At 48.0% G+C, this 27,067-nt stretch overlaps 1 protein-coding gene across 9 annotated transcripts; it reads left to right on the top strand.

Annotated features, from left to right (window-relative positions):
* The first annotated feature begins 7 nt into the window (after positions 1 to 7).
* si:dkey-151g10.3 (serine/threonine-protein kinase WNK3) lies at positions 8 to 26,943 on the top strand. 9 transcript variants are annotated; one of them, XM_061298827.1, is made up of 26 exons: positions 8 to 623; positions 859 to 1,019; positions 6,307 to 7,213; positions 11,936 to 12,108; positions 12,179 to 12,399; positions 12,502 to 12,659; positions 12,740 to 12,828; positions 12,905 to 13,124; positions 14,047 to 14,365; positions 14,444 to 14,571; positions 14,837 to 15,013; positions 16,181 to 18,358; positions 18,585 to 18,628; positions 18,780 to 18,915; positions 18,995 to 19,111; positions 19,177 to 19,278; positions 19,352 to 19,403; positions 19,475 to 19,627; positions 19,711 to 20,873; positions 21,111 to 21,357; positions 22,666 to 22,757; positions 22,825 to 23,165; positions 23,265 to 23,500; positions 23,573 to 23,668; positions 23,752 to 23,915; positions 24,081 to 26,943. In XM_061298827.1, the coding sequence occupies exons 3-26, from the start codon at positions 6,545 to 6,547 to the stop codon at positions 24,549 to 24,551; spliced, it is 7,746 nt and encodes a 2,581-aa protein (XP_061154811.1). In that variant the 5' UTR covers positions 8 to 623; positions 859 to 1,019; positions 6,307 to 6,544; the 3' UTR covers positions 24,552 to 26,943. The 9 variants fall into 9 exon arrangements, 8 of the variants coding, with proteins under 8 accessions (XP_061154811.1, XP_061154819.1, XP_061154829.1 ...); XR_009718117.1 differs by lacking the exon at positions 859 to 1,019 and having other exon boundaries at positions 23,573 to 23,684; positions 24,081 to 24,220; XM_061298835.1 differs by lacking the exon at positions 859 to 1,019 and having other exon boundaries at positions 14,837 to 14,980.
* The last annotated feature ends 124 nt before the right edge of the window (positions 26,944 to 27,067 follow it).

Below are 27,067 nucleotides of genomic sequence, written 5' to 3'. Positions count from 1 at the left end.
CTTGGCTGATGAAGATGATGGTAGTGATGATGAGGAAGATGATGATGAACCCAGTGGCAAGTGTACACGGGCAAACAGAAGCGCTCACTTGAGAATCCGCCACGTCCAGGCCCGCCGCAGTGGACTTGTGGGACGGTGACTGTCACTAAGAAGAATATGCCATGCAGTCAAGTGACAAATATTCTGGTTTGGCCTGCTAGCCAAGTAGTGAATGGCCGCTCGCGAGCAGTGGACGGGGACAGTCGTCAGGCGGCGACGGCGGCGGCGAGGGGCATCGCGTGAGGCGCGGGAAGAAGCCGAGCACCGGCGGGAGACAACCGGAGTACCTGCGGAGGAGAGCCGGAGCGTCCTACGTCACCGGCGGCGGAGCTCCACAGACACCTCGGCGGCTTTTCTGGGGCATTTTCAAGCCTTCGCAGTCCAAATAGACAACAGCCGGACTTTATTTTTTAATTTACATCGCTTTTTTTAAACGTAATTTTCCCAATATTATTTTTAGTGTAAATTGCAAGCAACAACGTTAGCGTTTATTTGTGCTGAATTGACTTGGCGTCCTATTTTTTATTTATTTTTTCTTGGAAGAAATCCATCACAGGAGCTGACAGATACGATGTTGCAAACGGGTGAGTGAAGTTTATTCATTGAATTGTGTTGTTAAAATGATGTCGGAATGTTGCCCCCCTTCAATTGAGTCACATGACCATGTCTCACAGTATTTGTATTGAGCTTATTGATTTACGAGTGTGTTGTTGTAAAATCAAGCGGCTCCTGCATGTAAAATAGCATCATATATAATATTTTATTGTATGTCTGGGTTGATTTCATGCTGACTTGAGCCTGGCCTGGGAAATCACACAGGTCACCCAGCAGCAGCAGCAGCAGCAGCATAACAGGCATCATGGTGGACATCAGGGGTCATCAACCTTTTGCAAAAGAAGCTACTTTGATACGATTAATGCAAAAGGATAAAAAAAAAACAATCTAACGAAGAAACTGATCACGAATAAAATATTATCAAGGTAGGAAAAAAATCAATATATAAAAAAAAAAACCTAAATCTCTGCATGTGTTTACATTTTCAAATGAGCTAAGAAGGTAACATTAATGTATTCCTCGGAAATCACAATGTCCCGCCAGTGGTGAGTTATTCATAGAACAGGCCAGAGGGTGACTCACATGGTCATTAGGGGTGACCTGGTCCCTGGAGGGACCATGTTGGTGACCCGTGTTGTACATGCTGCAGCCTATAAATATCGTGCTTTCATTGTGTTTGTCTTAAAGGGATGTTCCCAAGATACGTACGTGCTTGTTTTTCCCCTTCTGTTTCCTCCAATATCGATGTGCGAGTATCGCATCTGGTTTCAACGGCACGGGCGAGCGGGCGCTCCCTTGACTAAAAAAGGCCGACAGCTGCCGAGCCACTCCAGTCAACTCTGATCTTCACCGGCTCAGTCATCCATAAAGTTGCAGCCGGCCTTTAACAGGCGTAGAAAAAAAAGAACCGCTTGCCACATAAATAGCATGTAATTTGGATTCAACCATCTCATTAAAGAGATGTTCTGGCTTTCTCACCTGGATTTTGTCACAGGATGATTCTGCCGGGCGAAGGCGGTGAAGGAACAAAAGGCGGGATTAGATAACACATAGCTAGTTGTTTGTGTCGGCCGGCAGTGTGTTCTACCTACACCAAACTCGCCCATGCCTGACCTGGATTACACAAAAGTCCTTGTGTTGCCAGCCTTGGCTTTGCAAGAAGAACAATCCGCGTGCGTATTTGAATGTTCTGCAGGCTACTTGGATGTTTTCGAGAGACGTCAACTTGTTGCATTTGCACGTGTGCTCAAGTCGCTCATGTGGGCGCTGAGCTGGCAAGATTGCCACTCCCGGTCCTTGACTTGTTTTATTTTGTCCATTTGGACTTGAGGAGCGGTCTTTTCTTCGCACCGGGTCAACGTAGGTCTCGTGAGGCTTCAGCGAGCCTGGATCTGTGGGAATAATGCTGAGTGTGCCGGCCGGATACGTTCAAGTGCTGCATTAATAATGCTGTGAAATGTCGTTGCATTAGCTCGCATTAGTTACTCATCCGGACTCTTTTTTTTTTTTTTCGATCACGACTCTGTCGATAGCTTTTACTTACCATCGCTCAGTCCTGGCAAACATAATTATGGAATTGCGATAATGGCAGCAATTTCACAAACATATTTAACCCTAGTTAGACAGCTAGAAATTCCTGCAGATCCTTCAGCGTTGCTGTCGACTTTTTGGCAACCTCCCCGAGCCATTTTCCTCTTGTCTTTTTTCATCAGTTTTAGAGAGATATCCAGGAATAGCCGGCGAGAAGGCTTGAATTTTTTCCTTTTAAAGGAGAGGCACTTTAAACCTGGAGTCAAAGTTTTGAAATGATTTATTTTGCTCTCCATTTTTCAGATCACGTAAACCTGCCATTTTATGACTGGTCACTTTTGAGAATCAAAAGTTAAAAACACACCTATCAGTCGAAGTTGTGAATGAAATGGACATTGGCATTTTGTTATATGTGTAATTGATTGAATTTTTGGGGTCACCTGGCCTGCTCCTCTGCTGTGGTCAGCACGCGTCTCCAGCTCGGTGGACGCGGACATTGGGCAAGAGTTGCGGCTTTCGTTCAACTGGAGCACATATTTGATCAGAGCAAATCCTTCCAGCCCTCTTTTGTCTGTGCCCCCTCCCCCTCTTGATCTCTCTCTTGTTCTTATTCACACATGCATTTTTCCCACCCCTCTCCGAAAGCCCCTTGCCCCCCCCCCCCCTTCTCTCCCTCCATTTCCCCAGTTTCCAACTCTGCTGTCCAATGACAATCCTCTTCCTGACCCTCTGGCCACTTTTTATCCAGTGCCACCCCGCTCTACCCGGCTTGCCCCCCCACCGCACACCCAAACAGTCCCCTGGCTCCTCTTTTGTCTGCTCCCTCGCTTTTCCTGCAACAGTTTGGATTCAGGAATCAAATGTGCAAACGTGCAATTGGTATAACACTGTAGCATTGATTATAATACGCCCAAATTAAGAATAAAAAACTATTTATTTGACATATTCATGTAACTATTTTTAGGATGATTTATGAATTCCCCTCCTGTCCATTTTAAAAATCAAAGGGTGACCTTGACCACTAAAGTTTGACCACCCCGATGTCGATCAGTTGAATTTTATGACCAGTTTAGAATAACAAGAAATCTCTTCATTGACAAAGGAGGATACATGTTTAAAAAAAAAAAAAAGAAGTGTGAAATATAAAATGTTAACACACTGATGAAGTATTCTACCTTTTGATCACCTGACGAGCTAATGCTAACTAACCGGTGGTTAATGTAAGAAGCTAACGTAGCAGTTGACACCTTACCCAGTAAAGAATGAAAATCTATTTTTAATCTCAGACTTTAGTACATTTCACATCTGGAGTCTCATTTTGTACTTTTACTTAAACAAAGGAGTTAAATCAGTATTTCCAGTCTTTTTTTTTTAACATCTAGAAGTACCGAATGTGCCTACATTTGCAACCTTTGCTTATGCTGCCTTCGAGGAAGGTGGGAGGTTTTAGGTTTATCACACTGCGACTTTCCCAATTCCGACCTCAAATTAGGGTTTTTCCATTGACAGACGGTCGCCATTGTTGAATGACATCACTCTGTAGTCCGTTGGTGTGTTTTTCTTCTCTCCTAACTTTGCAACTCTCTGGTCAAAGGGGGGTTCAGGTGCACTTTGCCTAGTTGGAAGTCGTAAAATTCTGACTTCCCACTTTCCTTGAATGCAGCATTAGCGTCAGCGAACACACAAGGATCGTGACGTAGCTTTGGTGTGACGTGATGTGACGTCCTGAATAATGGAAACTGAAAACATTCTGCTGTCAAAACAGAATTTTGTCATCAAACCCCGGGCTTAAAATCATTTTTTTTGTTGTTTTTCTTTGAAAAGCAGACTTGCCACTTGTTGAGGAGCAATTAGCAGTTTCGAATTCTTGAATGTATAAACTGTATTTTATTGTTGAGAACCATTTTAGGTGGGGCAATTTCAAACAAATTCAAATTAAAATTTTAATTTAGATGCTCACGTAGAGGAAAGGGAAGTGCAATGTTTGCTTTAGCTTGCCTGTGTGTTTACGATCTGTGTATAGACTGGCGACTGTGCGCACGCGCATATGTGTGTCTGTGTGTGTGTGACTGCGAGGCAGTGATGCGTTGAACTGGTTTGTGCGCTGTGATAACTCTGTCGGTCCGGAATGTGTATTTCACGGCACCTCCTTCCCCCGGGGACATAGACAAATAAGCTCCTGCCTCCAAGGCAATTTGCCTCTCTCATCATTTGTTGTTCAACCGGAATCGTTCCCACATCGTCCGTCAGCGCCTTCGCATTGCGTCTTACACAATTTTCATTTCCAATTTCCTCTTTCAACCTTAGTTAGGTTTTTATTTTGTTATTGTATGATGAGATAAATGAGTGTTAGCATTTCTTGCTGCCAGGTGTCTTTATTAACCATCTCTGACATTTTGCAAACATTGAATACAGAGGGGACATTTTGGTCAGAATACAGTAATCCCTCGTTTATCGCGGATAATTGGTTCCAAAAACCACCCGCGAAAATCCGCGAAGTACGGTCACCAACAAGAAGTACTGGGCAGGCTAACGAGTTAGCGGAAAGATGCTAATTGGCGATCGTGCTAACACGCGAAAACGGACTTCTAAAGGAATGTAAACGAACATTTGGAGCAATACTACATTGTCCTAAAAGTTAGAGACATGTATCCTCAATTTAGAAGATTTATTTTGACTTTTAAATGGGTTTTATTTGGGGGAGAAAAAATCTGCGATGTAGTGAAGCCGCGATAAACGAAACGTGAAGTAGCGAGGGATCACTGTACACAAAGGAAGCTACCAATTTGAAATCAGTTTTTTTTTTTCTTTGTCACCTCGCTGAAATTAGCCAATGCTTCAACAGGTCCCCCGTGCTCGTCGTGGCTGACGCTATTATGCAAATGAACCTTATGTCATCATTTGGCATGAATCAAAAGGCTTTGCGCATATAGGCAGACGGCCAGCTCACAAAAGATCAATCCCGTTGTGCATTTTCCCACTTGGTGGATAAGTACGCTAAAGACCCGACGAATTGTACACAAAGAAATGAAATTCTGGATTTCCCTTGCAGCAGTCATGCAATTGTTTGACAAAAGTCTTCACGGTCTATGTTATTTTTTGCCAGCTGTTTCAAGCTCATTCTAGTTTTCTCCAAGATGTCGGAATGCGGTATAGCGGGAAGTCTCCAAGCCGAGCGTATTGGCAATTTGACTGACAGCAAGTCGCGACACGCGTGAATGACGCTTTGGTCTTTAATTCTACGAAATGCTCTCGACTTTGCCCGTCTGCAAATCGAGAGGGGCTCATGCTAAAATTCCTCGCGGATTGCGTTGCAGAACTTAGAAGTGCCGCAACCTGAGACAAGACTCCCTTACAGCGGCGGATCCTCGGTCGCTGAAGCTAGCTGTCCTCCTCCTTTCCAAGTTTAAAGACCTGATTGTTGTTTTTAACAGAAAATGATGACACTGGTTGCTTGTGCATTTTTGTCGCTTCATGTTATTCGATAATAAGTCCTAAAAATGGCATCCACGAGATGAACTCGACAACGGCGCCGTAAGTCCTTAATATTTATTTCCATCTGAAGCTTTCAGAGGCAATTCGGACGCTCCATATAATCACACCAGCGTTATACCTTTCACTCTGCTTTGTCAGTCCCGTTGCGCATGAAATATTCACACCATAGTTGATCATCCATATTTCATGACCAGGATCGGCTTTACTAAGCACAAGCCAGTTTTGTATGGAGCACCTGAAGTCGACCTTCACAGATAATACATTTGGTAGATTTTAAAATTGCATCAGCATCGCCTTGGCCGATCAATCACTTTCCTTTCTCGACTCTCCTCCCGTTTCAGTTTGTTTTTGACGTCTTCCTCGGCGTGGTCTTCCAGTATGCTGGCCTTAAATAAGCTTCGCTTGTCGTTTGTACTCGGTCCCGCTGCGGCCGGCCATAATGAAGCCAATTAAAATTGAGGCCGTGCGACTATCGTTTATCGTTTTCAGATTTTCAATTCGGTAAAGATTATACAGAAGTTGGAAAAAAAATAGAAGCTCACTCTACCGTTTAGTTTAAGCCGTTCAATCGAAGGTAATGATCAAGTGAAATTGAAGCGAGCCTCGCTCGTATCGCTTTCAAAAGTACGGCAAGCACGTGAGAACATTCGGTCCTTCTCAGCAGCTTCTGTTTTGTCTTTCTCGCAGGCTTTCGTTGACGACGTTGGCTCCGAGATTCCATTCCTTCCTTCCTTCCGGCGGGCTTGTGAAAGTCCGCCGCTTGAGAAGCACTGATTGGTGGCTGAGAATGCCGCAGAGGACATAAACCACGCTCCTTGAAGAAATGTCAAAACAGAGAGGAACCAAAAGGTCACGAGTTTGAGCACAGGAAAAAAAAAGCCCAGCAAGAGACAGGCCGAGGAGAAACGCTGCAAAGGAAGTCTCCATGGCTACCGATCCAGGAGAGCCCACAGGCACAGAGGACTCGACGGAGAAACCTGATGGACACAGGGAGGAGGACCTTGAGGGCACGCGGAGGGACACACCCGGCAGCAGCCCCGCGGCCGTCCTCCCGTCTCAGGGGTGGAGAAGGATGGCAGAAGAGCATGAAGGAGCTGGTCAGGAGGGCGCGGTGGCCTCGGTCACACCCGAAATGTCCTCCTCCACGCCCACCTTGCCAGTTGACACAGGGCAGAAAGGTCAGAGGAGGGAGAAGCGCTTCTTCAGGAAGAGCGTGGAGATTTGCGAGGAGGACGAGCAAGCGGGTCTCCCGGAAGCTCCTCGCAGCGTGCCCAACCTGGACCTGCACTCCTTCGACCCCGTCTTCAGCGGCGTCCAGCAGCAAGGAGCCGTGTCCTGCATCGCCCTGCGCCAGGATCCGTCCCGCCCCGGTGAGCAGGAACCCGGCAAAGGCGGCCCTCCTTCTTCGCCCAGCCAAAAGGGCAAAGAGAGGGAACGCGAGCAGGAGGAGGAGGCCGAGATGAAAGCCGTGGCCACATCTCCCGGAGGCAGGTTCCTCAAATTTGACATTGAACTAGGCAGAGGAGCTTTCAAGACCGTCTACAAAGGCTTGGACACCGAGACCTGGGTGGAGGTGGCTTGGTGTGAGCTTCAGGTATTGTGATTTTGCTTCTGTTCCGAATTAGTTAATTAGTCGAATATTTAGTTCCAGCTGAAGCTTTTACAAGTTGCGCTGTTCCTCAAGGGTCTTTTCGAAGTCGTTCATGGTTGTTACAGAAGGCCCATTGTTGAACGTATCGTGTGGAGCACATTGAGCACGCGACGTCTTTGTTGTCACGAAGGAGGAAATGGAAATGAAAGCCGAGGCGTTCCGGAGAACATTGTAACGTGGACTCGACGTGAGCGGTGGGAGACATTCTTGCGGAGGAGAATAGAAAGCTGTATTGTTGCACGGCCGCTCGTTTGACTGCCGGCTTTGTGTGTTTGGCTTCAGGTCGCTTCGGTCTTTAGCCGGGTCGACAAGCAGACACCGTGTTGCTACCGTTAATGGATTTCTGATTGTTGGTGCCATTTGACAAGGACGAGCAGTGAGGGAAGTGCTACGCTAGCTTCTCACGCTCACATAGCCTTTGCCAAGGCACACTTTGCCAACAAAAACCGGCACAACATGGAAAGGGAAAACACACAGAGAAAAACGAGAGGCACGTGGGGGGAAAAAAAGCCGCTAGACGGAGTGTGAGCGTGATGAACCAAATAGAGGATTAGCACAGCATCCCTCCAAGAAAGCAGCTGCCCGGCTAATACCAAGTGACCACATGCAGAGATGAAACTCAAAGCGGACATGGGCGCTCCGCAGCCAGGCTCGGTACCGTCTGGTCCGGCGCCATTGCCGAAAACACTTGTCACCTGACCTTACTCCTGATTAGCAAACAGTAATCCCTCGTTTATCGCGGATAATTGGTTCCAAAAACCACCCGCGAAAATCCGCAAAGTACGGTCACCAACAAGTAGTACTGGGCAGGCTAACGAGTTAGCGGAAAGATGCTAATTCGCAATCGTGCTAACACGTGACTTCTAAAGGAATGTAAACGAACATTTGGAGCAATACTACATTGTCCTAAAGGTTAGACACATGTTTCCTGAATTTAGAAGTTTTATTTTGACTTTTAAATTGTTTTGTAATTTGGAAAAAAAAATCCGCGATGTAGCGAAGCCGCGATAAACAAAACGCAAAGTAGCGAGGGATCACTGTATTTGAAGAAGCGCTTACGCGAGTCACATTGATCACATCCGATTTATAATCGACTCACAGCGAGCGACGGTAACAACAAACAAAGGATTAAGACATAATGCCTGAAGAAGATCGTTCGCAAGTGGATGTTTTTTTTGTTTGTGGTGGGAGCACCTCGCTTATCTTCCTCTGTCCACAAAGACGGGGAAGCCGGGGGGGATTAGTTGTCCAAGCCCAGCGTGAAGAAGCTGGAAATGAAAACTCACGCTGCCGACGCCGTTGCTCTTGCGGTGTTACTTTTTGTGGAATTCCACAGGCAGGGAAGAGTAGAGGTCTAGTCTGACAAAAGTAAAAATGGGTTTATTTAGTTTACAGTCAACCAATTGATGCTGAGGTGGGCTGCCGGCTCATGATGATAACGTCCAAACTTATTTTTCACCAAAACGTATGCTCGGCTCGCTGTCTACCTTGTGACCCCCCCCCAACATTGCGATCCATAATTTGTGTCTGTGTGAGTGAGCGTGCCATTGCGGGGGTGGGGGGGGGGGATCCATTAGAGCGGGCGGGCGGGCGACCTGTCAGACTGTAACAAAAACCCTGCACAGACAGCATGCCAGTGCCAGCGCCAGCAGCAGCAGAAAGCAGACTGGTTCAACCCAGTTGTCCCAGAACGGAGCAGCTCAACATAGCTCAAACGGTACACTCGCTCCCTTTAAGGCCTTTAAGTACGCGGATTAGTTTTGTCATGGCGTAATCTGCAACCTCGTGCTCTCCAAAAAACAATGCTTCCACAAGAAGCTTCTCAAAAGGCCTCTTGTTTACAAGATAAAGTGTTTGGGCTTTTTGAAAAACTCATTTCACGACGAAGAAGCAGGGAGAGATTCCCAGCCATGCAGGACGTGGACAACGTTTGCTCCTGATCAGCCAGCCGAGGTCATCCGGTCACGCTATTGACGAGCGTCTGCATTTAGAAATCAAACGCAAAGCCACTGGAGCTGAACCCAACAATCCGAGCCTCGGGCACGGGCCATTCCGCCGCTACTCAATGATCCACTCCTGCTGTAACTGAACAGCACTCAACGGGAACCGGCAACTAAGAGCTGATTATGTTGGTCTGACACTGCGAATCAATTGTTTTGGGAAAAAAAAAAAGAAAAGCAAAGCCTCACGATTTAGCGACAGGTCGGTTGAACAGACTCCGTACGCTCAAGGTTGCCATTCCAACTCACTTTGTCGTTGAACTTGGCCTAGTGGCCTGCCGTTCTAATCTGACATGTGGGCCAGCCCTTTTCCAGCCTATCTATCTTGTTACCCAGAGCCGTTGTGGCTTACAGTAATCTAATCCCGAGCACCCGCCACCTCCGAAGGCCCAACGCCGGATGCTTACTTGCATCAAATGCGCCATAATTGGAGCGGTGTCATAAGAAGCCAATAAAGCTCCGCTTGTGTGAGCTGACCTTGTTTTTCTGATCAGGTTACCAATTCTCCATCAATGTAAACATGGAAGATACAAGTCAACTCCGACATGTGATCGAAATGTCAAGCGTGCAGGCGCCGACCTCTGACCTCACCTGTCCAAAATTTAAAGGTCGTCCATTACAGAGAAAGCCCCTTCCAAACTATAATAATGGATTTCATTCGAGAGCAGCACGGTCGAATATGCGTGCGGGAGGTTTTCTGTCGAGCCAGAATTGAACTTTGTGTGAACCGCGCTGACTCAAAGATGGCTCCGGCAAGAGCGACGCAATAGATGCTGAGGTGGCAATCCAACGCTCTCGTTGAGCCCCTGACAGCCGCCATCATGCAACAGGCGTGTTGGCAAAATCATTAAAACGTGATCTCTGGGGCAGTCTTGATGTATTTGAACGCAGTCAGCCATGTTTACACAAGCGTGTTGCTGAGAGTGACGATGAGCCGGGACTTATTCTTAGCCAAAATAGTTTGACAAAGAGCAGCCCAGCTTTCTGTTGATGCTACTTAGAGGAGAGGAGAGGGGGTATGTGGCACCACTGCCGCAAAAGGACATCCCGTGCAAGGAAGAAATGTGCCCATAGACTCCCAACATATAAATACAAAACGAAAGATACGACAGAATCGATTGGCTCGTGTGAAGAGCCTTTGGTGATGTCACGGGAGGCAATGCAACAGAAGTAAAAAAAAGCTGTCAAAACGGTAAAAGCAAAAAAATAGGCAAAAGGGTTGGACTGAAAATGAGAGTATCGAAAACATCATGAGATACTCAAATGAATAATGGCCCACGCCTGCTCCATCCTTGGTTGACCACTCAAGCCACGCCCCATAAATGATGTCACATTGTTTACAAACTTTGAAGGGGTCTATTCCGATGACGTCTTTAAAGGGGTCCATTACCATGATGTCTATTTTTAGCGCGGCCCGCTGTCCATCTTCCTCTTCCGTATTAGATTTTCTTCAAGACGAGAGTAAGAAAATATTCGTCATTATCACGAGACGACACAAACACAAAGGACGAGAGGAAGGAGCTGAAATTCTTTGGATTCTTTTCGTTTTGTACTCGTGAAAAAGTCGACAATAGTTGCTGGTGAGGCATCTAAAAATAGTGCAGCACGTGTGCAGGTGTTGCTTGGGATTTCCTGCAACCTTTCAAATGCTTTGACAGCACTGTTTGATGCTTTTGTGTTAAAAGATTCATGAGTGCCTGCTCATGGTCATGAATACTGTTCCCTGACTTGCATTTGATATATGAAGGGACAAAAAAACGGGGGTGGGGGGGGTTGCTAGGCTGAATGGGTTGCCTTCCCAGGAAAGACATTTGAGCACCAAAATTTTGCCAAGTGACTTTGATGGCTGCCACGTCCTCTCACGTCAGCCATGCCGGCGTGCGCAGCTCCAAGCTTCAGGTGCAACGCTGCTGGCATCTAGAGGCCTCCCATATCAGCGCATGGCCATCGCTCACTTCTTGGGAAAGATTTCGAGAGCAGCAAACGTGTGCCGTCGGGAGCAATAAAAGTTATGCGAGATTTATTTTTGGAGGTTGACTAGTTTATGATTTCATTGTAGTCAGTGAGTGTAAATATTAAATGATTATTTTTTTACTTTTGTGTACCCCCCAAAATAAGTAAATAAATCAAATAAATATAAAATAAAACACAGTATAATATTGAAAAGGGCCTATTTAAAAAAAAAAAAAAAAAAACTTTTGTGTACACCACCAAAATAAGTAAATAAATAAAATAAATATAAAATAAAACACAGTATGACATTGAAAAGGGCCTATTTATAAAAAAAAAAAAAATTAAAAAAAAGCTTTGTCACTGATTACAGAGAACACCAAGCTGAAATGGAGAACTTCGGCTGGCGACAAGTCCAGGGTGCGATTGATTAATTTGCAATCAATTCAAGTTATTTTATAACATGACAACATCATATCAATTTTTATTTCACTTGTCCTGCCCAATTTTTTTGTTCCAATTATAGGTCACATTTATGGTATGAAAAGTTGATCTCATTTTTGTATATCGCCAAAACCTGCTATTCAAACATGAGCTGTGTAGACTTTTTAAATCTTCATTGCAATTTGAACATGTGTTGAATTGTCGGACGCCGTTTCCTTCCGTCTTTTCCCGAAACGTTACGCCATCACCTCGTTTGTTGCTCTCCTCTCAGGACCGCAAGCTGACCAAGGCCGAGCAGCAGCGCTTCAAGGAAGAGGCGGAAATGTTGAAGGGGCTCCAGCATCCCAACATTGTGCGCTTCTACGACTCGTGGGAGTCGGCGCTCCGTGGAAAGAAGTGCATCGTCCTCGTCACCGAGCTCATGACCTCGGGGACGCTTAAAACGTGAGTGCGGCCATCCATCCATCCATCCATCCACCCAAACCCATCCATCAACGTTTATCTCCTTGTGCAGGTACCTGAAGCGTTTCAAGGTGATGAAGCCCAAGGTGCTGCGGAGCTGGTGCCGGCAAATCCTGAAGGGCCTTCATTTCCTGCACACCAGGACCCCTCCCATCGTGCACAGGGATCTCAAATGTGACAACATCTTCATCACGGGCCCCACCGGTTCGGTCAAAATAGGCGACCTGGGACTCGCAACCCTCATGAGGACTTCTTTTGCCAAAAGCGTCATAGGTAGGCTTCTTCTTTCATTTTGAAAGCAATTTTTGCACGTTTGCTTCATCAGCACACGTTTGGGTTCATGAATGTGCCCTTGTGGGATTTGCGCTCCAACAGGAACCCCCGAGTTCATGGCTCCCGAGATGTATGAGGAGCATTACGACGAGTCCGTGGACGTCTACGCCTTTGGAATGTGCATGCTGGAGATGGCCACTTCCGAATATCCCTACTCCGAGTGCCAAAACGCCGCCCAGATTTATCGCAAAGTGACAAGCGTGAGTCCCGAGCAAACGAGGACGGGAGTCGAGTCGAGCCCTTTGCCATCGAAGACGCTTTCCTTCGTGACTTTCCGCAGGGTATCAAACCGGCCAGTTTTGAGAAAGTCAACGACCCAGAGATCAAAGAGATTATCGAAGGTTGCATCCGTCAGAATAAAAGTCAGAGGTGAGCAGCTTTTCTTTTAGTCTGACGCAGAAAGGTCACCCCCACCACCCCACTTTTAACCTTCCCACGCTTTCAGGCTGTCCATCCGAGACCTTTCGAACCACGCCTTCTTCGGTGAAGACACGGGGGTCCGCGTGGAGCTGGCAGAGGAAGACACGGGCACCCAGGATTGTTTGGCTCTACGGATTTGGGTGGACGAGCCCAAGAAACTGAAGGGCAAGCACAAAGATAACGAGGCCATCGAGTTTAGCTACGACCTGGAGAACGACAGCGCTGAGGAAGTGGCTCTGGAGATGGTGAGACGCGCCGCCACAACACAATCAAAGCCGACTTCCACTTGGTCAACTTTCACATCTGAGTCTAATTCATAGGATTTATTTCATAGCCGTAATCCGCCCAGACTTTCTCCAGGCGCTGACGTAGCAGACGGCGGCTTCGCTCGGTTCTCAGCTGCTCCTATCCCAAAACAATAAATAGCACCTTGCCAAAGTAAAAAGGTGCCGTGTCAGCATGGTGCAGCTGAACAGAAACAACTCGTGCTCAGTCACATGACTGCTGGATTAGCTCCAAACTGTCATGAGATGAAAATTTCCAATAACACAGACAAAAAAAAAAAAAGGAAAGTGAGTCTGCTTCCTGTTTCTTCTGGAGGATATCCTTGTCATACACGAGCTACTTTGATTGAAAACAACAAAAGGAGGCAGCGGTTTTACTTTCAGGGCTTCAGGGTCCGACTTTATGGAAGAGAACAAACTCAGATTATTTCAAGACTACCGTATTTTCCGGACTATAAAGCGCACTTAAAAACCGAACATTTTCTCAAAAGCCTACTATGCGCCTTATAGTCCAGTGCGCCTTATATATGGACCAAATTCCTAAATTTAAACTGGCCCGAAGCATTGTGTCATAAAATAAATCATAAGTGGCCCGCTGAAGACTATGAATCATTAATCCAAAATACTATGGATCATTATTTTGTGATTATAAAGTAATTTGTTGCGTCTGAAGTTGAAATAAAAAAGATAAAATGGAGAATGATTTGATTTGGATTAAAAATCTGACATGATGCATTAATGGTGCGCCTTATAGTCCGCTGCGCCTTATATAAGGACAAAGTTTTAAAATGGGCCATTCATTGAATGTGCGCCTTATAGTCCGGTGCGCCTTATAGTCTGGAAAATACGGTAATTATGTGTCTCATACTGTCTCGCCACACAGGTCAAATCGGGCTTCTTCCACGAGAGCGATGCCAAGGTGGTAGGCAAATCCATCCGGGACCGAGTCAATCTGATCAAGAAGTCTCGGGAGCGACGGCAGCAACAACAGCTGCTCCAGCAGCAACAGCTGCTCCAGCAGCAGAAGCAACAGCAGGGATGGGAAGAAAGACGGGACTCGGCTCTCACGTCCGCCACCGTCTCCCATCAATCCAGCCCATCACGACAAGGGGGCGGAGCAACTGGAGGAGGAGGGCAGGAGTCTGACAACCTGCCTGAAGTGGACCAGCATGTTGTCCAAGGGGCAAGGCTGTGCCTGCCAGGTAAAGTCAAAACCACAAGGCACTTGATGATGGCACTTGGAGCATGCTAGATTTTTTTTTCATTCTTCTTTTTGTTAGGGCAAAGTCTGGCAGCAACCACCTGCGACTCGTGTGCTAGCGGGCAGAGCCAGTCACTCTCTCAGCCGGGGGACTCGCTTGCGCTCTCCCAACCCATCTCCACGTCTGTATGCGATTTGGCCACAATCGTACGTGACGCCGTTTTATGTCTATTACGATGTACGCCCGGATTAATCGCATTTCCATTCATTTCAATGGGGAAAGATGACTTGGATTACGTATGTGCCCGTATCTAAATTCACAAGATGCGTCCTCCGAAGGCTGTTTTTTTTTATTTGGATTGCCCGCCCCCTCACCACTAGGCCCCGCCTCTTAAAGGAACATGCATGTACAAATATACAGTGTTCATTTTGCTTTTTTTGTTTACGATGCGATCGTTTGTTTGTTGTGTAGTGTACTGCGGCGCTGGCCGCTCCTCCGAGGCTCCCGGTGGGTGAGGGTCTTCCAAGCGTGCCGCTTGGCCAGAGCGTCAGTTTGACCAGCGTCGGCCCGCCCGTTGCTCAGAACTTTCTGCGGCCCTCCGCCGTGGTTCAGCAGGTATCGCCAAGTAGACCTCAGCTGTATTTTCAGGTGAAAGGAACGTCATCGGTTGGGAGTTGCTCGTACACGCGGTCGGTCGGCAGACGCCACTCGAGTGTCATTCGGGGTTCACGCCGCGCCGGCCTCATCATCTGTATTTTTGGACTTTGGCGTCGTTTTTGCTTTTGTGGTTCCCCGTGTCTCTTGTTTGTGTTTTGTCTACTTGTCAGGTTTTGTTTGCGCCTGCTCTTGTCAGGCTTGTCCTTCCCCGGTCGTTGTCCTTGTCACATCGTATTGCCTGTTGTCTGGCCTCCTGTGTCATAAGTTTAGTAGGCCTGCACTGTCTTTTTTTTTTTTTAGGGGACTTTTTCTTGAGACAGAAGCATGTTGAAGGGAGTGCAGTATGTCTGAATAATATTGAAATAGCAAGATTCAAGTTATTTCTTTTAACAGATTCTTATGCTTGATTTATTTTTAATTTATGACATTCAAACTTTTTTTTTCTCATTTTTTAAATCATTATTTTATATTAATTGTAATGAGTTGGTTTACTTTGTGGTGATTGTTTTATTTTATAAATATTATTATTATATTTTACTATTTTTTTATTATTATTATCTATTTTTTATTATTTTATCTATTTTTTTTGTTATAAGTTTTTTTCCAGTTTAGTTGCTTCAACTGACACGCAAACAGGACTATGCTAGTGTATTTTATTATTATATTTTACAATTTTTTATTCTTATTATTATTATCTATTTTTTATTATTTTATCAATTTTTTTTGGTTATAATTTTTTTTTCTTCAGTTTATAATTCAATCGTTAGTTGCTTCAACTGACAAGGCTACGCTAGTGTACCTGAACGCACCACCTTCTCCCTCTTTCTCTTGATGGATATTTACCCACGCACAAATCATTTTGAAAATCCTCTAACGCTGTGCGCTAACAGGGTTTCCCACAACATCTCCAGTGGAGATGGAATATCGAGACCATCACACTGCTCAAATGATGGAATTGATTTTCATAAAGTCTTGAATTGGGCTTCCCCAAAAGTGTTTCAAATGAGCTTCCTCCATTGTGGAAAAAAAATGTGGGAAATCCTGTCAAATCAAATATTAATTGTGATGGCAAAGCTTCTTCTTACCTAATGTTTACTACTTTCTCCCCCCCCCCTCCGTCCCTCCCCCTTTCTTTCAACACGAATCATCCTTGCGCAGTCGCAAACATTCCCATCAGATGCATTTCAACCCGCCGCCCCCCAAACGCCGCTGGCCCCCTCACAGTCCTACGTCCCCCCCATTACCCCGCAAGTTCTCCCTTCATCCATGCCACCGGGTGATCTGGTGGTGACTATTGTTCCCCTCGCTCAGCAGCCCCGGCCCGAGGCCCCTCCCGCCGCCGCGCAGCTCGCTGACATTATTCAGCAGCCGCCATCGCAGCCAACGCAAGCTGTCCTTCCAACGCAGCTCGCTCTCGGCGGCCAGACGTCGGGCCTTCAACAGAGCCTTCAAAGCGAGCCTCAGCAGCCCATCTGCGTACGGCCGAGCCTTCCCCCGGCTACGGAACTGTCGGCTTTGTCGTTGGCGCCGTCGGGGCAACGTTGTCAAGCGGTCAATGAGCGGATCGTCGTTCAATCACAGCAGCAAGTTTTAAGGCTGGACCAACATCCAACTTTGATCCCCCTTGATCAGCAGCAAGGTCAACTGGAGCAGCAGCAGCACTTATTGGATCGACAACAAGCTATTATTCAACAGCAGCGTCAAGTCGTGCCGCAGCAAGCGCTTTCGCATCACCATTTAGGGCAACAGTTGAATCAACAGATGGAAAATCCCCAGACCAGAATCCAGCAAGAGCAAGCCGTGCCTCAGCAGCCCCAGCCCAGGCAACGAGAAGAACCGGCGGGTCTCCAGCTCGTCTTCCAGCAGCAGCAAATCCAGCAACAAGGTCTTCTGCAACAACCACACGAGGTGGTGCCTCAGCAACATCAAACGGCCAGACAGCAACAGCTTCAGGAGCAGCAAGAGCGCCAAGCTGCCGTGGTTCGATCCCAGCAAACGGAAAAACAAGAAGAGCCCGTCGTTCCTCTTCAAAGTTGCATCGAGCAGCAACAATGTGAAATGCTTCAGGCATGCGCCCCTCAACTAAACAGCGCTCAGTTTCCGGGGCAACAAGCCGCACTGCTCATGCAGCCGGGAGCGTATTCGACCCGCGTCCCGCTCAGACTTCCGCTGGGCCCCGAGGTCATTCGGCAGCTCGCCGGTGTCGTTTCGCCGGCCGAGGCGTCGGGCGCCGTCCCGGCTCAGGCGCTTTGCCAGCAAGTTCCCGGCCCGAACCCGAGCCACGTTGCGCTCCATTACACTAGCCCGCCGACCACGCGAGCAGCTCAAATGCTGATAGACTCCCGCGTTGTTCCTGTGCTCGTGACTTCCCAAGGGCAGGCGCAAATCGTCATCCAAGCCCAGAATCTTGTCGGCGCTTATCCTGAACCGACGACTTCCACCACCAACCAATTGTCGGCTCAGTCCAGACCGACGCACAGCCAGAACGCTGACGTTCAAGTGGTGGGCCTTCAAAGCCAGACCGCTGCCCCGCTTCCAGCGACGACAATTCCTGCTCAGATCCCGCGTGAGCCTCAAATGCCAGAGCTGCCCCAGCAAACTCCAAGCCAGACGCTTCTCCCGGCCCAAAGTCACCTTCCGGCGAGCCTGTTGACCACTCACTCGGGCAACTACTCGACGTTTCCGCGCGATGTGATCAATTTTACGCAGCGGCCCGTGCTGCGCTACCAGCAGGTCGCCGGTCTCAATCCTCTGCTGGACCCTTCGCGCGTCGTTACCGCTGCGGTCAATATTCCCGTGGTCCTGGCCCAGCAGCAACCAGTAGGAAGTGCCGCAAACCCCGCCCTAATTCAGCCCGTCTCCCAGACGCTTTGTCAAGCCCAGTTGCCGGTCGAGCCCGTCCCGCCTCCACACCAGCTCAGTCAGGTTTGCGGGGATGAGGTCGAGCCGCCGGCACGTGTGGCCGATCATCATTCCCATCATTCATTGGGCACGAGCGGAACGGCGGGCGAGGCGGCTTCCCCTCAGAAGGCGCCGACCCAGACGTGCATTCCATCGCAGTTGCCGCCCGCCCAAGCGCCTCTTGTTCTCCGCGCCGTCTTCCCCGCAGTCCTGAGCCCCTCTCACCCCTCGCCTCCCCCGTCGTCACTACCATGCCCTCATCCCGCTCCCGCTGCGCCAGAGCCGCCGTTCCCTCCGGCAGCCCAGGTGGTGCCACCGGGGCAAGGCGACTTTCTCGCTGCTGCCGCTGCTCTAGACTCGCTTAATTGCCCCGCCCCCAAACTGCCCCAAGCCTCGCCGCAAGACTCTGACATTTCCCCGCTGGGCGTTTCTCAGGTACCGGCGGAATAAGTGATTTCATAGCATTTTTGCTTCTGGGATGAGTGAGAGAGTTTAATAATAATTAAAAAAAAAATACAGCCTCACCCTTAACCATTCTAAAAAGTGCGCTAGTTGTGTGTGTGTGTTTATGTTGACACTTCATTGCTGACCTTGTCTGCGTGCCTTCTTTTCCTGTGCCGTTTTGTGTTTCTATTTCTGATGTCAATCATGTTTTTCTCAGGATTGTCCGCCCCTGTCAAATACAGAACGCCCTTCCTCAACCGGGTACGTCTGATTGTCTCACAGTGTGCTCATCATCACCATCGTGCGTTTTCAAACTCACAACACAACTCGTAGTGATCACAGCAAAATGAAATTTTGCCCATGGGATGTCTACCTGGGCTCACGTGAAACAAAAAAATTGTGCTGCCCGCAGGTGTCTGCCAGCAAACGGAGAAGAAGCTCTTTTGCTCTTGGCCAACGGCAAATTAGAAAAAGCAAAAGGCCAGAGGAGAGCGTCTTCGCTAAAACCCGAGAAGTTCCCGCATCAGTTTCAGCTGAGTATGCTTCAGGTGACGACGCGCCCGAGCAACAATTTCCACGGCCAAGAATGCGTGATGGGATTTTTTTTTGTTTCTCCTGCTTCTTTAGGTGTCGGGCAGTGGGGACAATATGGTGGAGTGCCAGTTGGAGACCCATAGTAACAAAATGGTGACCTTTAAATTTGATATGGAAGGAGATGCTCCGGAGGACATTGCGGATTACATGGTAAAAAAAAAAATCTTTTGGAGGTAAAAGCCACCACTCGACAATTTTTTAAAATTTGTTTCCAGGTGGAGGAAGTCTTTGTACTGGATGTGGAAAAGGAGAAGTTTGTCGAAGAGCTCAGAGCCATCGTGGCAAAAGCACAGGAGATACTTCAAAGGCATTCACTTGTACGTTCATTTGCATGTTCAATTCCATGATCCACTTCCCGATGATGCCTTCTTTACGTGTTTCCTCGACTAGACCGGGTCCACCGAGCGCTTACAAGTCAGCACGCCCAGCGCCGGCTCTACGTGTAGGTTTCAAAGCGTCCTTTCGAGTTTCGCAATGCGGCAAAAGCCGTGACGTTTGCGTGTGATTCCTCAGCCGACTCGGTGCCGCACTCGTCTCCGGTGGGACGCTGGCGTTTCTTCATCAACCAGACCATTCGCCACAGAGACTCTCTGTCGAGCCAGGGGACTGCCACCACACCTCCTACCGGAGAAGCAAGAACACTCCCCCCGCAAAAAACGGACCAAGGTGAGCTCAAGCCTCGTTCGCTTTTGTGTTTTGTCAAGTTCTCTGCGCCACAAACAACTTATTGGTTTCTCCTTGTTCTGTAGAAAACGAAAGCTTCCAGATTCTGGAGTCCTCCAGTAGCGTGTCTTCTCCTGTCTCGGCGCCGTCGACCACGATTGCACCCACTTGGCACGCCGCCGCACCTGAAAGCACCTCTCTGACTATTTCAGGTGTCTTCAGCGCAACCTCCGCCGACCAACGGCTCGGTGCGGCGGCCAATTCCACGGCAGCCGACCCGACTTCCTTTCCCGCGTCCGCCGACGTTCAGGCTGATGTCACAGTCAGCGCGGCTGACGCGGAGCAGATGCTTCAGCTTGAGCAACAGGTGCAACGTCAACAAGTGCAGCAGACGCAGGAAGTCCACCAAGAGCATAATTCCAGTACGCTGCAAGAGTGTCAGCTCCAGCAAGTTCTGCCTCCAAGTCAGCCCCTCCCAGACCAGCAACATCTAAACACACAGCAGACCACGTACATGCCGCAGCAACAGTTGCTTTGTAGCCATCCGGCGCAGGCCACCCACATTGAAAACCCAGAGCGAGGGGACACGGCCACAACCGCCCGCACACCTCCCCGACAACACCCGTTTCCCAAACAGTCTTCCCTCCAGCAGTCCGAGTCGGAGGTGTCGACGGGAGAGATGAGCTTGACGGACGAGGCGGCGGCGGCGTCTTTGCCGCCGCTTCGTTTGGGAGCCGGCGAAGCCACCTATCTGCCGCTCACGCTCAGCCCGTCCCCCGCGCAGCCTTCCTCGGTGGCCGAGTCGGACAGCGAAGGTCCCCCGAAAATCGAATTTGGGGACAATCGTATGAAGACGCTGGATGAAAAGCTGAGGAACTTGTTGTACCAGGAGTACAGCGGGGGCGCGGCGGCCGGCGGGGCAGCGTCCTCGCTGACGTCAACGTCGGCGGCCTCCACGTCTGCAGGTGGAGATGAGTCATCGGAGCCACAGCCGTCGTCTTTCGCGCCTCCTTCATCTCTTCGCTCCTCGTCCTCCTCCACCACCACCTCCTCTTCCAGCTCCACCACCACTCCTGACCCGGAAAACTGTGCAGGAGTTGAGGGAGACTCCTCCGAAGTTCTTCAGTCAACAGAGAAAGGCCTGATAGAGCCTTCCACTTCCATCCCCCCAGCATCTTTCCTCCCTGTCAAACAGGATGCGCCCGCTGGGCCACAGCGTCCTCCTGTAGCAGGAGAACCGACTATCCTAGTGAGTGAATCAGGATTTGCAATTTCCTCAATTAGTGGCCTCCTCTCTAATAGTGTGTGGTCCATCTCCAATGCAAATTAAATGGGGATTTGATATCTTCTGCAGTTAACACCCCCAGCGGGAGAAAGTCCACTATGTAGTCAGAGCGATGTCCTTTGCTTTGTTTCCTGTTTGTGTTTCTTTTTTCAAATGTTTCCGGCCCATGCAGCGTTTTTATTTGTCCCCCACCTGTTTCAGGCTTTGGCCCCACATTCCGACAACAGCATCACTGGAGAAGCCTTGCGCCCCCACCGCCAGCAGATCCCCCTCGGGCACGGAACGCAGCAGCATAATGCAGGAGGTGGATATTTTGGCCTAAACCTGACATGTCCTAGTATCAGAAATCCCGTTTCTAGCAAGAAATCCTGGACTCGCAAATTCAAAAACTGGGCATGCAAATTGCGCCATTCCGCCAGCTTGTTCAAGAAGCCCAGAGTCCAGCAAGGTAGTGTGCTTTCAGGGATTCGAGTGAGTGAGTGAGTGAGTGAGTGAGTGAGTGAGTGAGTGAGTGAGTGAGTGAGTGAGTGAGTGAGTGAGTGAGTGAGTGAGTGAGTGAGTGAGTGAGTGAGTGAGTGAGTGAGTGAGTGAGTGAGTGAGTGAGTGAGTGAGTGAGTGAGTGAGTGAGTGAGTGAGTGAGTGAGTGAGCGAGCGAGCGAGCGAGCGAGCGAGTGCTTGTAAATGGAAGTCTAATATGTAGTACTAGTATTAACAGACAATTAATTTCCTTAACCTTCAGAAAGTGTTGTTTGCATAGATGAATAACCCCATGTTTGAAAATTATGTGACTTGCATTGCAGCGAACCCCCTGCTAACTCACGTTCCATTATTCACCGATTTACGTTATTTTGTTCTTTCTCTGACCGCAATTAGATGCCACAACATGGCGCCAAAACCCGAATAGGAAAGTAGTCATTGATGTCAAGGAAGTACAGTGGTGCCTTGAAATACGACTTGAAGAGAATTGAACGTTTTTTTCCTCACTTTCCTTCAATTCAATATTGTGCTTCTCCTCCTGCTGTGCGCGCCTTGGCCTCTAGGGGCAGTCTAATACAAACATGGAAGCACACACGAAGAAGAGTTGATGACATCTAGGATTTTGAACAGGGGTTTTCAATTGGTTTTGTCCAAGGGACCACCAAGACGCAACTCGGGGACCACTGCTTTGTTTGAATATTATTTTATTTTGGACCAAAGGTAGGCTAGACCTATACAGGCAATTTATTTGCTATTTTGGGAATCTCCGCTACATCTGACACCATTTGGATGGGTAAATGATTTACAAATTTAGCTGGAAAATAACTCAATAATAAACCAATTTTATTTTTAAAAATGTTAATTATTTTCCATTTCCAATTTCATGTACTACCTGCAATACCGCTTTTGGCCACTAGAGTTTGCAATCACTGCCATAGAAGACCTACCACAGCGCTCTCCTAACTAACCTAACAAGCGTTGGAGAGCATTAAAAAAAAAAAAAATCATCCGTTTTATTTTCTGTTTGCATTGAAATTGTGCTTTTAACCACCAACTCCTCACCTGCATGCACATTGCATCATTTTTTTGATACACTTTTCACAAAAGTGCATGCAGCCCATACTGTGTACGTTCCAAAAGTGTGACTTTGTGAGTGGATTTTTAACACAAATGTATGTCCGTGTTCTATGTTTGTCTGTATGTCATCTCTCGTCTGTCCACATATTTACATCTATGTGCGCCTCTTGCTCCCTGTTGTCCCTTTTGCTTTTCACCCTAGTCTCGTTATCCGACGGAGGCTCCGGCGCTCTGTCGCTCCAAGAGGCGAAGGAGGCGGCACCACCGACTCAGATGCGCAAAGGACGATTCCATGTATGGATTTGACTTTCATTTGCTTGGACAAGGAAGACAACAAGGCTGATGTTTCCCTCATCAACAGGTGATCCCGGTTCCTCCGTCCCCACCGCCCAGGAAGGCGTCCTCAAGGCGTGGCAGCGCCGACAGAAAAGTGGGCCGCTTCTCGGTGACAAAGGCCGAGACGCGGGATGACTCGGGCCAGACGGACAGCTCCCCGGTGTCTCCTGTCCAGCTCAGGGAGAGGAGGAGATCTCGGGTGAAGGAGGGCGAGAAAGATGAGAGTCGAAGGACGCCGGCCGCAGGCCACCATTCTCGAGGGCACGGGCATAGCCACTCCCCCGTCGATAGCAGCGAGGATGACGACGACGGGAGTGAGTTGGAGGATGAAGATCTGAGAAGAGAACTGCACAAGCTGAGGGAGAAGTAAGTCGGGACGGATCTTTTATATTCATTCATACTGTAATCAATTAGATTCTTTTTGAATATCGACTCTTATTACAAGACTGTGTTTGGAACCTTCAGGCACATCAAAGAAGTGGTGTCGCTTCAGGCCCAGCAGAACCAAGAGCTGCAAGAACTGTACAGACAGCTTCGCTCCCAAAAAGACCAAAGGCAAAGTCTTCCCGCTTGCTTGTCCCGAAGCCCCGCCCTTCCCGCAGCGCCGCCCCTCCTCTCCCCTCGTCGACCCAGGCCGGCCAAACTCAAACTGCGACCCCGACCTCACTCTCACATGGATAACAACGGAGTCACACATGCCGGTACGCAAATCGTCGCAGCCGTCATTACGCTTGGTTTTCGCCGTGTCTTGATTTTCCTCACTCCTCGTCCAGGACTCCAGCAGTCGAGCGGCTTTTCGGGCACGGAACAAAGCGGAGGGCCTTCTCATCGCAGCTCAGAGCATCGGCCCTCGCTGCCTGCCAAAAGAGGTACGACACCAGAGCAGTGAGTACACAAGGAGTTGACGTGTTGAAAGGCGAGTCGGAGCCAGCTGATTGTCTCCATGCTTCAGATCAAAGCCCTGCCAAGAAGAGCACCTTCACGCTGGAATTGCACAAGTTGCTTGACAATTGGACAAAGGAGGCGGTGGGCCAGAACACGCCCAAACCGTCCCTCAATCAGATCAAGCACATTCGGCAGGTGCAGGAGCTGGGAGGCTGGACCCAGACACCTGAGGTAACACAATCAGTGCCCCCATTTAGTTTTAGTCGCCTGGATGCGCCCCCTGGTGGCGGGATGAAACATTGAGAAAGTGAAGAGGCACAATGGTGATATGAGAAGGTGTGCTTGGTTTGGCACAAGCAACCTATAAGGCCAGTTGTTGCACTCCTTCTCGCACAGGTGGCTCCTCCAGCAGAATGGTTTCCCTCGGTCCCACTGAACCCGCAGGGGCCCTCGGCTGCTACCGGCTTGCCCGCCACCGCCCCTCCCCGGAACACTGGCGGAGCTGACCTGTCCCAGCCGCAATCGCACACGGCCCAAGTAGCACACCTCCAGCAGCAGATGAGCTATCAGCAGACCCCGCTGCGTCAGCACGTCCAGACGCCGCCCGACGTCCGGCTGCATCAAAACCAATCTCGGCTGCCTTCCCGCGCCGCCTCGGTCCCGTCTGCGCCACCTGGCGACGCGCCCTCTGCGGACAGCGCCGTCGCTGGCGGGGGGGCATTTTGCACTTGTTCCTCCTCATCTTCAACCAACTGCTCCTCCTGTCTGAACGCTGCTGTACCTTCCAGTGCCAAAAAGAATCACCCCACTGACAACCCCGGCCTCCACCCCTCCTCTGGAACTGAAATAAAACCAAGGTTGGTGTGATTATTAAAAAAAAAAGAAAAAAAAAGGTGCCAGAAAAGCTGTAATTGAGTTGGAGCGGGACGTAGCATGGATCTATTTGGACTATTAGGCTGGATTTAAACTGTCGCAGATGACGGGGACCGAGACCTGTCACAAATCAAAAAAAGGATTAAAAATTGTCCATATGAACACTTTAAACTGTATATGTACGCTGAAATAAGATCCCCAAACACTTGAAACTCATTCCACTCATTCGGCTTCCAAATAAAGGGCTTCTAGATTATTTGATGTTGAAGGATGCTAACAAGTATTCTGCTAACATGTTGACCCACCGGTATGTCGTCACTGCCCAAAAATCTGATTTTGGCATAAATTCAGAAACGCTCCGACCCGCACTGTAATTCCAGTCTTAGTACCGTAATTTTCGGACTATAAGTCGCACCGGAGTATAAGTCGCACCAGCCATAAAATGCCCAAAAAAGTGAAAAAAAAAACATATATATGTATATAAGTCGCTCCTGAGTATAAGTCGCCCCCCCCCACCCAAACTATAAAAAAAAAACGCGACTTATAGTCTGAAAATTACGGTAACTGCACAATGGGACATGAACGTGAGATGAACGGCTCTCGCATGTGCAGACAGAAGGCGACATTGAACGCACCACCGCGGGGACACGATACTCTCGTTTCTCTCCTGCGCGCGTTTGCGTTCATCGCGCGGCAGAGAATTTGCAACATATCTCCGAAAAAACTTTTACCTGTCCACCATCGCACCTATGCCGGAGATGTTTTGTTTCCACTTGTTAATGCTTGCGGTGAACGGACTATCAATTTTAAAAGTGCAATTAGTCCTGATCATGGGAATTGATCAGCATGTATGTATTGTCATGTCTAGGTCATCAAATATTTTTGTATACGTCAAGTGAGAAATTTTCAAAGGGGTTGGCTTACAGCACAAACTACTTCGGCGGACCATAAAAAATAAATTAACAGTTTGCGACTTAGTTTCAAGATGGATGGCTCACATTTACCAAAAAAGCAACGATGACGAATTTCTGCTGTGTGGCTCAGTCAACCCAGCGCCAATCTGTTTGTGAATAGAATAAATGTCCATATTTTTGGCGCTATAAATTTGCCAAGCAAGTCATTTCAGGTGCCAGTCCGAGCTCTAATTTCAATCTACCGTCTACCGGGTAGCATTTCATCACATTCAGTCAAGTGCTGATGGAATGTCAAACAATCAACAAATGGCAGCTAATGCGTGACAAGCTTTTCATTTCATCTGGAAATTTCCCGGCAAAACTGGATACTGCCGACATTTGGTGACATAAAGTGTCTGCTAAATTGTGAATTGTCATAAATTGGCACCAACAGCCACAGCAGAAACTTTTCCTTCCACATATCAAATATTGTGGTGCATAGAGTGAAGCAACTGCCAAGTTTTAGTGAGCCCCGGCAACTCTTTCAGATTAGAGGGCATGGCTCAGTGGTAGGGCGTTCGATTCTCGACCATTGTGACCATGTCCGAGTGTCCTTGAGCAAGACACTGAAGCGCCAGTTGAGGAAACAGTGGAAAGAAAGCGCTTTGAGTACCAAAGCGCTCTACAAATGACAACCCATTAGCACATTTTGCCTTTTGCATTTTTCAGTGTGTAAGTCGTATTGTTTTGTTTGATCCACATTAAATGAACCCGTCTAAAATGACTCAACTGACTAGGGGGCGTCAAAGTAATCATTGCACTTGACCGCCAACTGTCACAAGATAATCTGTGAGCATTTCATGTGCTGACTACACACTGCCAAAGGTTAAATTATGAAAGACAACTCGAGTTTTCCATGTTATACAGACGCGCTCTGTGCAACAATATGCAAGCGGATACATTTCACTCAACTGGCTTAGCAGCTCATGTAGGATGAAACATATTTGCAGTGTTTCCGGACTTTGTCTTTTGCATTTGAGGTAATAAACATTCAGAAAATCAAATAGTTGGGTTACTTTGGAATCATTTAGAATTGACCAGTGATTTTCCTGATCCATTGCTGTCATGTCTGATACTAACTTGTCGACCACAAGCTTGATTATCACATTGTATGATGTTGAGCTGGTTGTGTGTTACTGAAATCTTAAAAATAAAGAGCGAGAGAAAAATACCTATTATTTTTGTATTTTGAAATGGAGATTTTTCCTTGTAATATTGTGATCCTAATAAATCAAAAGGCTGTTTCTCATCCGTGTTCTGAAGGACTCGCCCTGTGTTATGCCTGCGAGCCAATGATGAACAAATACATTTGGGAAATCCTGAAAATACAAAGTATGTTGCTAGTGATTTGCCCTCTGTACAGTGTAACACAAACAACTTTTGCTTTTATTTATGTTTTCTAACTAATCCAAATAAATGATGTCCAACATCTACATTCTTTTCTGTGTTTTTATGTCTATTATAAACATGCGCAAATAACTTCTCTGTCATCTTTCCATTACACTATTTTTTTTTTTCTCTATGTTTACTGGGATAAACGAGGCTGAGGATTAATAA

The sequence above is a fragment of the Syngnathus typhle genome, linkage group LG2 (assembly GCF_033458585.1).
Source record: "Syngnathus typhle isolate RoL2023-S1 ecotype Sweden linkage group LG2, RoL_Styp_1.0, whole genome shotgun sequence".
Classification (NCBI taxonomy): Eukaryota; Metazoa; Chordata; class Actinopteri; order Syngnathiformes; family Syngnathidae; genus Syngnathus; species Syngnathus typhle.
The sequence above is the reverse complement of the archived record's forward strand: the minus strand, read 5'-3'. Positions and strand labels throughout refer to the sequence as shown.

Bases quoted from the DNA above. Each gene is read 5' to 3' on its own strand.
- si:dkey-151g10.3 (XM_061298808.1), top strand. From the start codon at position 6,545: ATGGCTACCGATCCAGGAGAGCCCACAGGCACAGAGGACTCGACGGAG. The intron at 13,125-14,046 runs GTGAGACGCGCC...CTCGCCACACAG, and splicing joins AGGAAGTGGCTCTGGAGATG to GTCAAATCGGGCTTCTTCCA. The intron at 19,404-19,474 runs GTAGGTTTCAAA...GTGATTCCTCAG, and splicing joins GCCCAGCGCCGGCTCTACGT to CCGACTCGGTGCCGCACTCG.